Below are 15,008 nucleotides of genomic sequence, written 5' to 3' on the forward strand. Positions count from 1 at the left end.
TTACAAAAGAAGTTCAAAATCTTGAAATTAATGTGGAAAGACCTATTCAGAGAAATAACAGACCTAGTACATGCTTACAATGTGTCACATAGATAGAACATGTAAATCAAGTATATTATATTAAACTTCAAAATATGTAAAGGCCATTTAACTTTAATTATACAATGAACAAGCAAACAAGCAAATATAAAATGAACTTTATTTTAATTAAACACTCACAATTCAACAATATCTGACTCACAACCAGTCGCACCCCAACGTGTTGTATGGGGTCCTCATCAGGTCAGTGGATGCGACGACCAGGTCAGATTATTGTCTTGGGGCAGCGACTCCTGATTATGACCACTGTCATACTAGCATTAGCTTTGTGATTAAATTAAGGAAACACCCACTCCCAGTAGGCTACATAGACATATAAACGTAGACGCCCTTTCCGGCTCTGGGGCGTATGTGCTCAAGGGAGCGTGCGTCACAGAGCGCATGTTCGGGTCTGATAAGTCCCGGAAAAGATGCGCTGTGATTGGCCAGTAATCACTTGAGTGGCAGCGTGATGTAACGTGCCTTCCACACTTCCGGCGTACTTCCTCCCCCTGTGTAAATTCTTCCGCCCCTCCTTCAACACACATCGCTCCAACGAACTGCAGCGGCCAATGAGGCATCTATTTTTTTAATATCTATGGTAGGCTACACCTAGGACACCCGCCATATCATGAAGACACACCTACTGATTAGGTCCAATTGTTCCACCACCACCACCCATTGGTCCTCTCCTATTGGGTGACACCCTCTCTCTAATAGTGTAATTCTGCTCATGTGCATTAGGGACCAGTCACACACACGCTCCAGATGCAGCAGCTTCGCCGTTCACTTCTATTATATCGTTGCTGTCGGCCAGAAACCTTGAACCTCCATATTTAATATTTTTTCTGTTTTTTTCTTTCGTAAATTAATGTCCTACTTCGTCATACTAGTGTCACACAATATTAGCAAAAATAGCAGATGTAGATCTGCTATTTTTGCTAACATTGTGTAGTAGACTTTTGAATTAGAATCCTGAAATTAACAGAATCGTGAAATCAACATAATGAGGTTTCCACCACTGATAGCAACGATGGGAGAAAAGGGTCCTGACGGTGCTGAAGCGTGCAAAGTCCAACATGCGTGAGTCCACTTTCTTTCAGTTGCTTTCTCATATCATAAATACATGTCTGACATTTATGACAAACCAAACCACGTGAAAATGGGATGAGAATTCAGCGAGTTGTGATGATTTTGGAATGGATACAATAGATGAACTGTACATGGGGCATACATGGCAGTAGGAGGCACAGCTTCCGCCCAAACAACGGCAGTCGTGATGACTTATTAAGTGGCCAAGATATGCATTGATATTTGAAACATCTATCGTTATCAGCGGAAACTGCCCCAGGATGACTAGTCGAGCCCAGATCAGGTCAGATGTCAGGTGTTATCGGAGAAGACCTGCCCCAGGACGGCTAGCCGAGCGCTGAACGGCTGCGTGGGACAGGAGAGGGGAGGGGCGCTCTTTCTCTCCCCCGGTTTCAACGCGATGCTCTCCGATTTGTCGAAGGGCAGCGTGGGCGGGCTCTCGGCCTGTTTGGAGTCCCGCGATAGGCCGAGCAGTATGTCCCTCAGCTCCTGTCTGTCCTGCGCGTGTTGGCTACAGCAGTAGAGCGCCGCGGGGTCCAGAGGGTGGGCCTCTGTGTTGAAGATGTAACCCCCGACTCCCAGAATGCACTGGTTACCTTCACCTCCCTCCTCCCAGGAAGACAGCCCCGCCTCCCCTCCTCCTCCTCCGTGCAAGAAGTGGGCGGGGTCAAAGAGCAGGAAGAGGTACTTGATGGTCTCGGCCAGGAAGAACGACTCCATCCTGTTGTCCAGCTGGTGGTCACGTAAGTCCTTCACCTGGGACACGAGTATAATATTCACATTTTTAACCTCATGCCATCTGGACAAAGATACAGAACCTTGCCGCGAAAAAAAGGTTAGTTTTAGTAGGAGTTTTGTCCCCACAGCCATCACGGCAATACTGCCCCACTGATATGATGGTTCTGTATCCATACAGTGGGGACCTCCTGTTGTTGTATTGTCTTGGTGTTATGTGTCGTTTTGATGTGGGGTGTTTGAACAGAACTGTGAAGATGAATATCCTTCGGAACAATAAAGATAATTATTATTTTAGTATGTTGTCCTGTACCTGGGACACAAGTATAATATTAATATTTTTTTAATATGCATTATTATGATATTCATATTTGATTGATTTTTTTGTCTGCTATTCTGACTGGAGTGGGACATTGGAGAGTCTGGGACGTGCATTAGTATTATAGTGTATGTATTAGTAGTACTTACACTAGCGTATCCACAGGGAGTTTTACTGATCTTCTCAATGGATTCCAGTACATCCAGTCCAAACTGCAGGTAGGTGTGGTCACCTGTCGCTCTGAACAGGTACATGGCACTCTCTATGAGCTCTGACACACACACACACACACACACACACACACACAGATATTTATTAGCTACTAGCTAGTATGTTTTATACCCAACTAATGGTCTTAGTCGATATTTTCTTTAGATACCGGTAGTTGGGAACCGGTTCAGTTCTTTTTGGTCCATGAGCCAGAGCTCCAAAATTGTAATGTTAATTATGAATTGAGTGTGCAAAACCATACCATATTAAATTGTTATCACCATGAAACTTCCCCAGTTGATTACTTACACAAAGATAATGATGATGTATTGTATTACAAATATTACAATTTTAAATGTGCAAATTAGGCATTATATAGGAAAATATGCAAATAATTCAAATATAAAAAAGCTACTACTGTGGAAGGGTTATCATATATAAATGTATATTGATCCTATAAACATAGGTATGGTTTTGCACACTCAATTCATAATTAACGTTCCAGTTTTGGATGTCTGGCTCATGGACTAAAAACTGGTTCTGAACTGAACCGGTTCCCAACCGGTGGAAAAGGAGTCACAGTGAACTAACCTGGTCTCACAGGGTTATAGATCTACTATCCTGGTCTCACAGGGTCACAGACAGTGAACTAACCTGGTCTCACAGGGTTATAGATCTACTATCCTGGTCTCACAGGGTCACAGACAGTGAACTAACCTGGTCTCACAGGGTTATAGATCTACTATCCTGGTCTCACAGGGTTATAGACAGTGAACTAACCTGGTCTCACAGGGTTATAGATCTACTATCCTGGTCTCACAGGGTTATAGATATACTAACCTGGTCTCAGAGGGTTATAGATATACTATCCTGGTCTCACAGGGTTATAGACAGTGAACTAACCTGGTCTCACAGGGTTATAGATATACTAACCTGGTCTCACAGGGTTATAGATATACTAACCTGGTCTCAGAGGGTTATAGATATACTATCCTGGTCTCACAGGGTTATAGATATACTAACCTGGTCTCAGAGGGTTATAGATATACTATCCTGGTCTCACAGGGTTATAGATATACTAACCTGGTCTCAGAGGGTTATAGATATACTATCCTGGTCTCACAGGGTTATACATATACTAACCTGGTCTCAGAGGGTTATAGATATACTAACCTGGTCTCACAGGGTTATAGATATACTAACCTGGTCTCAGAGGGTTATAGATATACTATCCTGGTCTCACAGGGTTATAGATATACTAACCTGGTCTCACAGGGTTATAGACAGTGAACTAACCTGGTCTCACAGGGTTATAGATATACTAACCTGGTCTCACAGGGTTATAGACAGTGAACTAACCTGGTCTCACAGGGTTATAGATATACTAACCTGGTCTCAGAGGGTTATAGACAGGCCTGCACACAACTGGTGCGCCAGTGCGCATGCGTCGTCAAAATGTTTTCTGCGCGGTAGATCAAAGGATGCAAAGCGCATTTGCGCACCAAGAGCTGCAACAGTTATATGTAGAGAATCTGACAGGTATTCAAAAGGAACTCAAATATGATGTTATGTCCTGTAAGTAGACTTAGAAATAAAACTTGTGTTGACTAATCTTTACACGTGACTCTAATTTTATCTGTTTAGGACGTTTCAGTGCTGCTAACAAACCTCCTGCTGCTTAACGACCACACTGTTTGTGACTGTAGTTTAGCATCTTTGTGTCTTTTGCATCTGGCTGTGTGGGCAGCATATCCGTCTGTCGACAGTACCCCCCCCCCCCCCCCCCCCCTGTGCGCACCAACTTGCATGTCCAGGTGCTCCTTTGAGAACTAGCCCAAAATAATTATGTGCAGCCCTGGTTATAGATATACTAACCTGGTCTCACAGGGTTATAGATATACTAACATGGTCTCACAGGGTTATAGATATACTAACCTGGTCTCAGAGGGTTATAGATATACTAACCTGGTCTCAGAGGGTAACCTTCTCTCTTGTCCACAGTGTAACCCTGAGGTATGTTGTAGAACTCTGGCAGACCTCCAAACTGTCTCCACACAGAGTAATAGTTCTGGAAGGTTCTCACTGCGCTGTCCAGATTACCTATCAAAGACTGACACACGCACGCAAACCCACACGACCCCCCCCACACCACACGCCCCCCCCCCCCCCCCCCACACACACACACACACACACACACACACACACACACACACACACACACACACACACACACACACACACACACACACACACACACACACACACACACACACACACACACACACACACACACACACACACACACACACACAATCAACATTAGTGTGTGTAGTCTTTGGCTTATCTGGTGCATGTCCTGGGCAAACTGGACAACTGTCCCATTGGGTGCCAATGGCTTGGCCATGTGCGTATGTGTCTGTGTGTCCATTAGTGTTGCGCGGGCCGACCTGTAACCCGCAGGTCCCGCGGGTTAACCGCGGGGCGGGCTGGGCGGAGTCATGACATTTTCACTTTATTTGCGGGCCAGGTTGAGGCGGGTCAAATAATTTATACTGTGATTTTTACAAATGATTATTGTTGCCACGAGTCCTGGGATGAAATTTGCGCAGCCTACCGGATTGTTGTGTTGCTGTGCTGGTTGATATCTCCTCTCTCCAATTATTAATAACTATTAATCCCCAAACAGCGCACAGCTGCACGTGCTCCCAACGCGCGTGCATGAGCACACCCCGCAGGCACATAGCGGTAGCGCGGCCGCCGCCACACACAATTATCATTGTCAACTTTTCTCACCACAACGGACATTCTGTTAAACCTTTTTTTACCTTTTCCCTGTGCGTCCTTGAACAGTTGTGAGTTGTGTTTCATGTCTACTTATAAGTCATCAGTTAATGGTTGGACTCCATCTTGCCTCTTGTGTTCTGACTGAGTCTTAAGTTCTGACTCACTCCAGAGCGAGTGAAATATTTTATAACCACCAGTAGCCCCTTCCTTCAGCGTGTGTGTGTGTCAATGTGTGTGTGTGTGTGTGTGTGTGTGTGTGTTTGTTTGCGCGCACGTGTGTGGAGTGCAAGTGCAAGGACAAGTTAGACAACGTTTTCAAATAGTTTTTCTTAGGTCTTTAGTGGCGTTTTCTTTCAGCGTCTGTGCAGTGACAGTCCTGTTATTATACTGTAGGTCAAGGTCAAGGTCAAGTTTATTCATATGTCCCAAACTGGGCACTTCGTTTTACAGCAGATAATAAAAGCTCTCAAGACATTACAAACAGTACATTATCACAAGATACAAATGCTACATTAAATATAAAGTGCAACCAGGGCTAAAGTGCACCGAGTGTAACTACATCTACCTCCTCCTGCTTCCCTTGTTGATGGCTCGGATGGAGGTAGGTATGAATGAAAATTTGTACCTGTTTGTTTTTGTAACAGGGGTCTTTAACCATTGGCCGGATGGCAGGAATTCATATTCCCGGTATAGGGGGTGAGAGCTGTCTGCTCTAATACATGATGCTTTTCTTAGCACCTGCTCATCATACAAGGCTATGTCTGCGACGCACGGGTGAGTCTCTCCCCTCAACCTCTCAATCTGCCATGTCGCTACGTGTGTGTGACAAATGAATGGCAGCGATGCGGTGGTCGGAACACCCGTGACTATGCGCACTCGCCAGTGATATTATTAGCCTTGACAGTTTAGAAGCACCTTTTTTGACAAATAAAAGCCGCGTTCAAAGACATATTTGACGTGCATTTAATGATGGCGGGTTGCGGGCCAGGTCGAGTTGTGAAAATTTATGTGGTGCTGCGGGGCGGGCTGAGTCGAGTCAGATTATTATCACATGCGGGACCTGCGGGTCATGAAAAACCCTGACCCGCGCAACACTAGTGTCCATGCGTGTGTGTCTGTGTGTCCATGCGTGTGTGCGTTAACTCACCTGCAGACCAGGCCAGAAGGCTTCCAGAGACTGAAACACAGGCATGGACACGGTTCCTTTATGCATCTGCACCCACAGGTACCAGTCATCAAAACGAGTGTAGTTCTGGATGGACCTGTCGAAATCTAGGAAGGGTGTAAAACAATTAAATATGAATTAAAACACACAAACAACTTTAAGACAAAGCAGGACTGAAAATAGATAGGTAGGTTAGAAGGGGAAAAGGTAGGTTCAGGTTGGTCAATACATACAAGACAGTAGGCCTGGGAATTTCCAAAACTTTGGAATGCACTTCCCATTACAATCAGAACTGCAGCCTCACTAGTCCCAATCTTCCGCCGTAGTCTGAAAACCCACCTCTTCAGACTCCATCATGGCCCGTAGCACTTGCCCCAGCCCCGACGACCTTACAGGCGTATGCAAAGGCTCAACTTATGTAACTTAGATAGCATTTTATGTAGACCTATAGCATTTTAGTTAGACATATCACTAGTATATAGTATATACTATATACAGTATGCAATATGCATAGATAGTTTCATTATATAGATATTCCACTGTTACGTTCTTAGCTTATGTATGATTCATGATATCTACTTTTTTATGTATATGATACATTAGCGTCTGCTAAATGCCTAAGTTATAAATTGTAATTGTCTTTTGCAGCTCATTCCAAGACATTGGGCAACAGTGCTGTCTTGTCCCAACTCTGTCAGAGAGCATGAGGAACATTGAGCATTAAAAGGTCAGGTCACTGAAGTGAAGCGAGTCTGACAAATCCTATTGTTCTGTGTCAGCATGGAACAAATGTTAGCAGACAGCATTCCAGCAATGGCTTTAAATAAAAACAGGTACTAGTGCTTATCCCCCCCTCTCTGTCAGAGACAATAAACCTGAGTTATCTATAGCGTCTGGCATTTTGTTTTAAAATACAAATGTTGGTCATGGGTGGTATGGCCAACTTAAAGGGTTTAAAGTGCACAGTGGTGGGTGTTAAAATTATCAACAGTAATCCATCTTAAGGCAGAGCGCTTTAGAGTTGATAGAGCAGCAATCCTATAAATAGTGTCACCGTAGTCCAGGACTGAGAGGAAATAGGCTTCAGTAATAATTTATTTTTGAGAGGCGCTAGCCCCTCCTATGCCCAGCTTTGAGGGTTTGTGTGAACACACACATTGGCTGATGATTGGCTGATCACCCCATAGCAATGATTTGATTGGCTGAGAAAAGTGAGGGCATAAAAGTGAAGACGCCAAAAGTGAAGAACATGCAAACTCCACAAAAAAAGGCCCTTTCGTCAACCCCACCTAGGGTATGGGCACTGATGACGTGGAGGAGAGAACACGCCCCCCCCAGCGGGAATCGAACCCAGGACCTTCTAGCTGTGTGGCGACATCGCTAACATTTCTATGAATGGAAACCTTTTTGTCATTTTGGATAGTTTGTCCTCAAGCCATATGCCGAGGTATTTATATTCAGAGACCCTCTCAATTGTGGAACCACTTGCAGATGTTATAAATATCCACTCATATATATTTTCTTTGTGTTTAGGATAAGACTGAGAGCAACCAGGGCATCCTTTAAAGCATTATAAAGCTAGCTACCTTCATAGCATGTATGAAGGTAGGTAAGAAGGTAGGTATGTAGGTATGTAATCTATCTATAAATGCACCAAGTCTCTGTCTGTTTGTTTGTCTGTGTGTAATCCACGTAACTTGAGAACCGTTCGCCCCACCGGCTTCAAATTCGACACACGCGTGCCACACCACCGCAGGGGGTGCAGTGCCCGGTGTCGAGTCGGTCGGACCCACGGTTGTCCAGAACCGCCCAAAAAAGGCCTCTGTCCGGGCTCTGGACAGGGCCCCTGCCCAGGGTACATATTTGGAGCTGGCCTGTTCTGACATCATTCTGACATCTGCATATACTCCATATTTGGGCATGCCTGACAAATAACTCCATATATGGGCATAAAAGGGACACAGACGTAATATCTGGGTGGGACATGCATTTCCAACTTGCATCGTTCCATGTAGGCCAGTGCCCAACGGGTACCGCATGCACCTCTCTAGTAAGCTAAATAGGAAATAAGCACGTAATTAATAAGGTACTGTAGTAGGTAGGTAAGTAGTTAATAAGGTACCGTAGGTAGATAGTTAATAAGGCAGGTAGGCAATAAGGTAGGTATAGGTACCCAGGAACATAGATAGTTAATAAGGCAGGTAGGCAATAGGTACCCAGGAACATGTTCACCAGTTCTTGGTCTTGCAGCATGATGGCTCCTTTCACCAGATATTCAAAGTAGGAGTCTATTCCAGCGCCGATGCCAGCATCCTGAGCCACCCACTTCTTAGACACTATGTCTATATGGTTTCCTACCTGAGAGACAGACGGGTAGAAAGACAGGTTAGTAAGACAGACAACATGTCTATATAGTTATCTGCCAGCTGCAATAGAGATGATACGCAGAGAGAAAGACAGGTAGTGAGCCACACAGAAAGATGGAGAAACACATTCAGATAGACAGACACAGAGAAAACGTACCAGTTCTAGAATACTAAGCAAGTATATCGTTGCTGTAAGGCGGAAACCTTGTACTACTGTATATCTGACTGTATTGTACGCCGACAACTTGTCAGGAAATGGAAGAAAATATGATGTGTTCCAATGGATGCAATGTTTTTGCTCTTAGTATTTTTTGGCACTTTCAAATAGCAAAAATAGACGATCTACAAGCTTAATCTATTCTGCCTCGATTCTGCCTGACAACGATGTGTAATAACAATATAGCAGACAGACAGCATCACATACCAGTCCTATATCCGATCTGGTGTCCCACAGGGCTCGGAGCGCGCGGCGCGCCGCATTCTCATACACGGGGTCTCCGGTCAGCCGGCTGAGTGTTGCAAACTCCAGGATGAAGGTGCCCACCCCGGCTGTGCATGTGACCGGGGTCTCGGTGGGACTCACTCCATGGAGCAGGTTCACTGTACCGTAGGGCATGCCTGTCGGGGTCTCGAACGCTGCACGTGGCGCGCGCACACACGCACACGCACACACACACACACACAGTACTTTTGTTTCAACAGCACGTTTCACACACAAAGCCATTTCAAAGGCATTCGCCGTTCACCCAAAACAAGTTTAAGGTTTTGTGTGTGTGTGTGTGTTACCAGGTAACAGTTTCCTAGCTGCGTCCTCGGCCATCCTGAGCAGTGGGCCGGAACACGGCCAGCCAGGCTCAACCTCCAACCCCGCCCTCTTGGATAACATATGAGCCGACAACATCCCACCTACAACTACACACATAACACACATACGTCTTTATTTGAGTCCCCTGATATCATATGCACTCAAAATAACAAGGGTGACAAGGGATCCAAATTGATTGGATTGGAAGATTACAGAATGCACAGCCTACATTCACACATTTACAGTCAACATCGGACATACAGTTCAACATATTAATTCAACATATTAATCCATATTAAGTGCCATGTCCATCCTGGACATGGCACAAGCTGCCAAATATAAAGGCAATGACCTGACACTTATAGCCTAGGTACATAATGGTTTGTATTAATGGTTGACATTTTACTTGTTTAGTAAGGAAGCCTTCCGCTAAACTGCAAATAGGAAAACCTCTCTGCGGTCCTCAGTAGTCACAATGCCATCCAGGCCCCTTTTCCATGAAAATAACTTTGGTTCAAGAACTGGTTCCGTTCTAGATTCTTGGGACCTTGGTGCTTTCACAGAACCGGCGGTCATTTTCTGGTTCCAGTTCCGAACCAACTTTTAGGGTTCTGAACAAATACATTTTCAGTGGAAACACTGAGGCCCCATTTCCACCGTCTGAGAAGCAAAATCTTATCGAATGAGGGTGCTCAAACACCCAATAAATGAAGGGCCTTGTTTGAAAATCACTGTTTTTTTTTATCCCATGATTTAACCCATTTTTCACCCCTGTGTCAATTATCTAATATGATCCTAGGCTCTACACACCCTCCGCCAACCTAGTCCCCGAAAATCACTGGTTTAACCTGTAATCTCGACCACTCCAAAAAAAAGGAGTCAGTCCTGGAAAGCATGTCTCACACACAATCATGAACACGAGGAATACCTCTGATGTTTGTTTCGAAGACGGAGGCGTTGACATCGATGTCAAAGTCCACCGTGTCCTGAAGGACAATCGCCACGCGCTGAAACTCTGTATGGTTCCCCAAAACCTGCACAAACACAACAAAGCTTGGTTGAATGCTTGATTCTGATCGGTCAATCACTGAATTCGGCGGTGTGATATTTATCAACAGATGGGCTCAATAACAGACCGCTGTCTAATCAAAGAATCGAAAACACCTGCTGTGCTGCTTGATTTCATGCTGTATCCAACACAGCAGTCATGTATAAAGTTTAAACAAGTGTACAATTTCATTTACATTGAAAAAAAACATTTGAAGCGAGAAATACATTATGCAGTAACTGAATTAACTGATTTTATTTGATCAACACTTTCTTTTCCAAGGCAACCGTGACCGCCCAGCGCAACTTTATTTCATTACCGTAAGCAAGGACATCTCTGCTACGCGTCGGTGCCTGATCACCCTGTAGGGTTTTATTTCTCAACAATGACCGCCTGACTGTCAATTATCCCTTGCATAACACTGGCAGCACACATCACATTATAACACAACACATATCGCATTAAATAACACGTGCATATGCATCTGCATGGTTGACTAAAACCTGCACAAACATGTAATAATGATGACTGGAATATCAATGTCTGCAACGCTGCACAGCTCCCAGAACCCAAATATTGAATCGTTTAAAATATACAGTATATGTTGTAATATTTCAACTACTTCAACATTAACGCAGAACTTACCAGAAGAGTGTCCAATGCATCAATCAGAGTCAGTGAGAAACTGTGGTGGGACGGACAGACAGACAGAAAGACAGACAGAGTGTGAGTGAAGACACATTAAATGAATTCATTGGAACAACACTTTAGAAGACGTGCAAGACAGTAACCAGAACGAAGTGATGTCACCTGCCCCAGGTGTCCTGTCCATCACAGGTGAGGGGGCGAAGCTCGTCATAGGGGAAAGCGTTGTCAAGGTAACTGTTGTAGGCGTGGTAGAACATGTCTTTGATGCGCTGTCTGAAACATCAGGGTCAGAATTAAGGTTCAAGTTCACGAGAAAGGTTAAGGGTTAACAGTAGCAAATGATCGCTTCGAAATAATAAATAATGATTGCCTAACAATATTCTTTTCCAAATGACTTTGGAATTCATATATCTGCTGCACTGCAGTGATGAAGTGAGACCCCCTCACGTTTATGTGAGATATAGAGATGGCGGTAATAAAATACAGATGTTTTAAGGCCAGATCAATAGATCAACATGTTGTGAGCTTGTAGAACGGTTATTTTGAATTATTTGTATTATTATATTTAACTTTAGTGGTTAAAATAGAAAGGGAAAGCATGTCTATTAAGTATAGAAGATTTCAATAAGGCAATTCAATTGCTTTACATAACATTAAGTACAGGAAACGTATTAACGTATTTGAATTCAGCAAAAAATGAAGAAACAGAAAAATGCCCTTTATAGGAAAACAAAATAAAGGTTTTTAGATTTAAGAACAGATAATTGGCAGCAGATGAGCAGACATACGCTTTTTGGGGATTTTGTTGTTCCAGATAAAAACTGAACTGAACTTCTGCACATTTAGTTATGATTCTAGGGACAGAAAGCATACCTGTACCACTACCAGATAGGCCTATCCAGAGTTCTGGAATTGCATAGTTCATGATATCACACAAAACTGAAAACTATGTCAAAAATCTATTGAAATTTGGCCCTAAAACATTCGATGATTTTATAAATCAAAAGTAAAAAATGTACAGGGTTTTTCTGAGACGCGTACTTATTTACCTTAACCTTGCGTCACCAGGCTTTCCACCTCGGAGGAAACCCTTTTCTGTGTTCCAAAATCGCTGTGTGAACTGGTCTGGAGCGGATGGTAATTTACGTCATGTTGTAGTCTTGTTTTGTAGTCATCAGGCAGGAAACCACAAAGCGGAATAAGAATTCCACCATTCATAGTACTGATTCCGTCTTGTGGCTTCCTGCCAGGTGACTACAAATCATTGACTACAACATGACGAAAGTTCCCCCCTGCACAAGAAAGGGAGCAAATTAGACCCAGGCAACTACGGCCCTATTTTTATTCTTAGCTCCATCTCAAAAGTGATGGAAAAGATTGTCTATGAACAGGTTGAAAAGTATCTTGCCACTAAAAAAACGAATGTACGAATTTCAATCTGGCTTCAGAAGCCAAAAGCAGATCTACCAAGTTCAGAGTTAACTTTTGGTACCTCTCTTTGGATCAAATAGTAATCTCAGCAAGGCTGATGGCTTCTTGGTTAGAGTGGGTGACAATATTATCACACGAAAAGATGAAATTACCTAACTAGGTTCCATCCTGGAGGCAAATCTTTCCGGTGATAAAATGGCCACCAACGTAATAAAAAAAGTCAACCAAAGAACAAGATTCCTACAGGATCTCCTCAATGGTCAACAAAAACACCTTGAAGACCCTAACAGGAGCCCTAGACTAGTACAAGGTTTCTTCGACTATGCATGCACCTCTTGGTACCACAGCACCTCAAAGGCCCTTAAAACAAGGCTCCAGACTTCCCAGAATGTCAGACTAGCGTCTGCTCCCGTGCATAGTTAGTTAGTTTAGGAGATGAGGTGGGTTGTCATTTGTCGGACCAATGACTGAACAACGTACTGCACCCGGTCAGATTACTACTTGGCCTCAGTCCCCGAACCCACCTCACCCCTGCCCATTTTGACAGACTGGAATGGCTTAGGGTTGACGACAGAGTACAGCATCTTGCAATGGGTCTGGTCCACAATATTCGCTACACCACCAAAGTACCCCATGTACCTATACTTCCTTAATGTCAACAAAGTCCACACCCACAACACCAGAGGGAGCTCAGCAAACCATGTGCAACCCAGATTCGGCACAAACAAGGGACTAAATTAATTTCGCTCCTATGCCACCAAAATGTGGACCGCCCTACCAACAGTCATTAAGACATGCAAATCCCTTGACTCCTTCAAATTCAAAACCGCTCTCAAAGGGCCCCTATGGACGGCTGCAATTCGAAACTGCCCCCCCCCCCCCTTTTCCCCCTCACTATACGTTTTTTTTCCCCCTTTTTACCTCCTCTATGATGATTTCCTGTTTATGGCTATATAGAAGTGTTTATTTGTACGTCTCTAAATGTTATGATGAACAGAGTGACAATGAATGGCAAATCGAGTGGCAAAGTGAGTTAACTTAGTTTAATATAATCAGATAGGACTTTTCTCGTTTTCTGTTTGGATGTATGGGCTGTCAAGGCCAGAAAGTAGTTTTTTGCCACTGCAGTAGCTGTTCCCGCATAACCTTACGGTATGATGATGATGTCACGCGCATACCCTCTATTGAACATGTAAACATTGATTGATTGATTGAAATATGTATTAACAGTTTGCAGAATTACAGTACATTTCAAGCACAAACTCAATACAAAGGCTGTTAACTGTGAGTGGACGACCCAATTAAGCATTACACTTGATTCCAATAGGGTCCACCATGTTCAATTCATCAAAAACATTTAGAGACGTACAAATAGACACTTCTATATAGACAACGGACAGAACAGGAATTCATCATAATGGAGGTAAAAAGGTAAAAGAAACATATACAGTGAGGGGAAAAAAAGGGGTGGGCGGGATTCACGTTCAGCTCCGTTCATTTGTTTGTTTTCCTTGGAGGAGCTGCGTTGGGTCCCCAAGTCGGCTCCGTGGCCGTACCTTGAGTTGGCTGTGTGGCCGTGACCGTCTCTTGTGTTGTCCTTGAGTTGGGTCCCCAAGTCGGCTCCGTGGCCGTACCTTGAGTTGGCTGTGTGGCCGTGACAAGTGTAATGCTTTATGGTGTCGTCCACAGTTAACAGTTTTGTATTGAGTTGTGCTTGAAATGTAATAAATTCTTCAATCAATCAATCAAAGTTACCATCCGCTTCCGACCGGATCATAAACCCGAAATGGAATGCTGCCCAGGCTATATTTACCTGATTCCAGCCATCTCCTGCTCAGTAAACTGTCGTCCTGTAGCATGACACCACAGTGACAGCGCAAGACTGCCCACCAGCACCACGCACAGATGCACGCGCATCCAGAAGGCAGTAGGGAACCGTGTCCGATTTAAAACAATATGTATAAATAGCAATAATAAACCAAAAATAACACTGAAATGTAATCAAACTGTATGTTTGGTTTGTACCGCTGACTGTCAGGAATTAAGGCGGAAGTGAGCGGTGTGCGCATGCGTACATGCATTGCTGACGAGCATTGTAAAAAGCCAGACGAGCCAATAGAGTAAACAGAGTTGCGACATTAAGGGGGCAGAATACTGAGCGCTCAGTTTTCTGTCGTAACGGTCTTAACTTAATGGCTCAACTGGCCCCATGAAGTGAACGGAGTTGTCGTAACTCTATTATATGGCTCTCGGCTAGAGCCGGACAATACATTATTAAATAAATTAAATTAAATTAAATTAATATATAACCCTTCCACAGGAGTAGT

The 15,008-nt window shown here is 43.8% G+C and overlaps 1 protein-coding gene across 2 annotated transcripts; it reads right to left on the minus strand.

Annotated features, from left to right (window-relative positions):
- Window positions 1-192: 192 nt before the first annotated feature.
- On the minus strand, window positions 193-14,734 carry edem2 (ER degradation enhancer, mannosidase alpha-like 2). 2 transcript variants are annotated; one of them, XM_079495061.1, is made up of 12 exons: window positions 14,495-14,682; window positions 12,300-12,375; window positions 11,413-11,523; window positions 11,248-11,287; window positions 10,483-10,588; window positions 9,536-9,661; window positions 9,174-9,385; window positions 8,600-8,741; window positions 6,366-6,490; window positions 4,400-4,544; window positions 2,374-2,495; window positions 193-1,926 (listed from the first exon to the last, which is right to left on the minus strand). In XM_079495061.1, exons 1-12 carry the CDS (start codon window positions 14,538-14,540, stop codon window positions 1,462-1,464), a joined length of 1,716 nt encoding a protein of 571 aa, XP_079351187.1. In that variant the 5' UTR covers window positions 14,541-14,682; the 3' UTR covers window positions 193-1,461. The 2 variants fall into 2 exon arrangements, with proteins under 2 accessions (XP_079351187.1, XP_079351188.1); XM_079495062.1 differs by lacking the exon at window positions 12,300-12,375 and having other exon boundaries at window positions 14,495-14,734.
- Window positions 14,735-15,008: the final 274 nt, after the last annotated feature.

This window comes from Electrona antarctica (genome assembly GCF_951216825.1).
Source record: "Electrona antarctica genome assembly, chromosome: 2".
Lineage (NCBI taxonomy): Eukaryota > Metazoa > Chordata > Actinopteri > Myctophiformes > Myctophidae > Electrona > Electrona antarctica.

Coding starts and splice junctions, on each gene's coding strand:
- edem2 (XM_079495061.1), bottom strand. CDS start 14,540: ATGCTACAGGACGACAGTTTACTGAGCAGGAGATGGCTGGAATCAG. Junction 9,662..10,482: donor CTTCGAAACAAACATCAGAG/GTATTCCTCGTG, acceptor TTATGTGTGTAG/TTGTAGGTGGGATGTTGTCG. Junction 9,386..9,535: donor AGCTAGGAAACTGTTACCTG/GTAACACACACA, acceptor CGCCACGTGCAG/CGTTCGAGACCCCGACAGGC.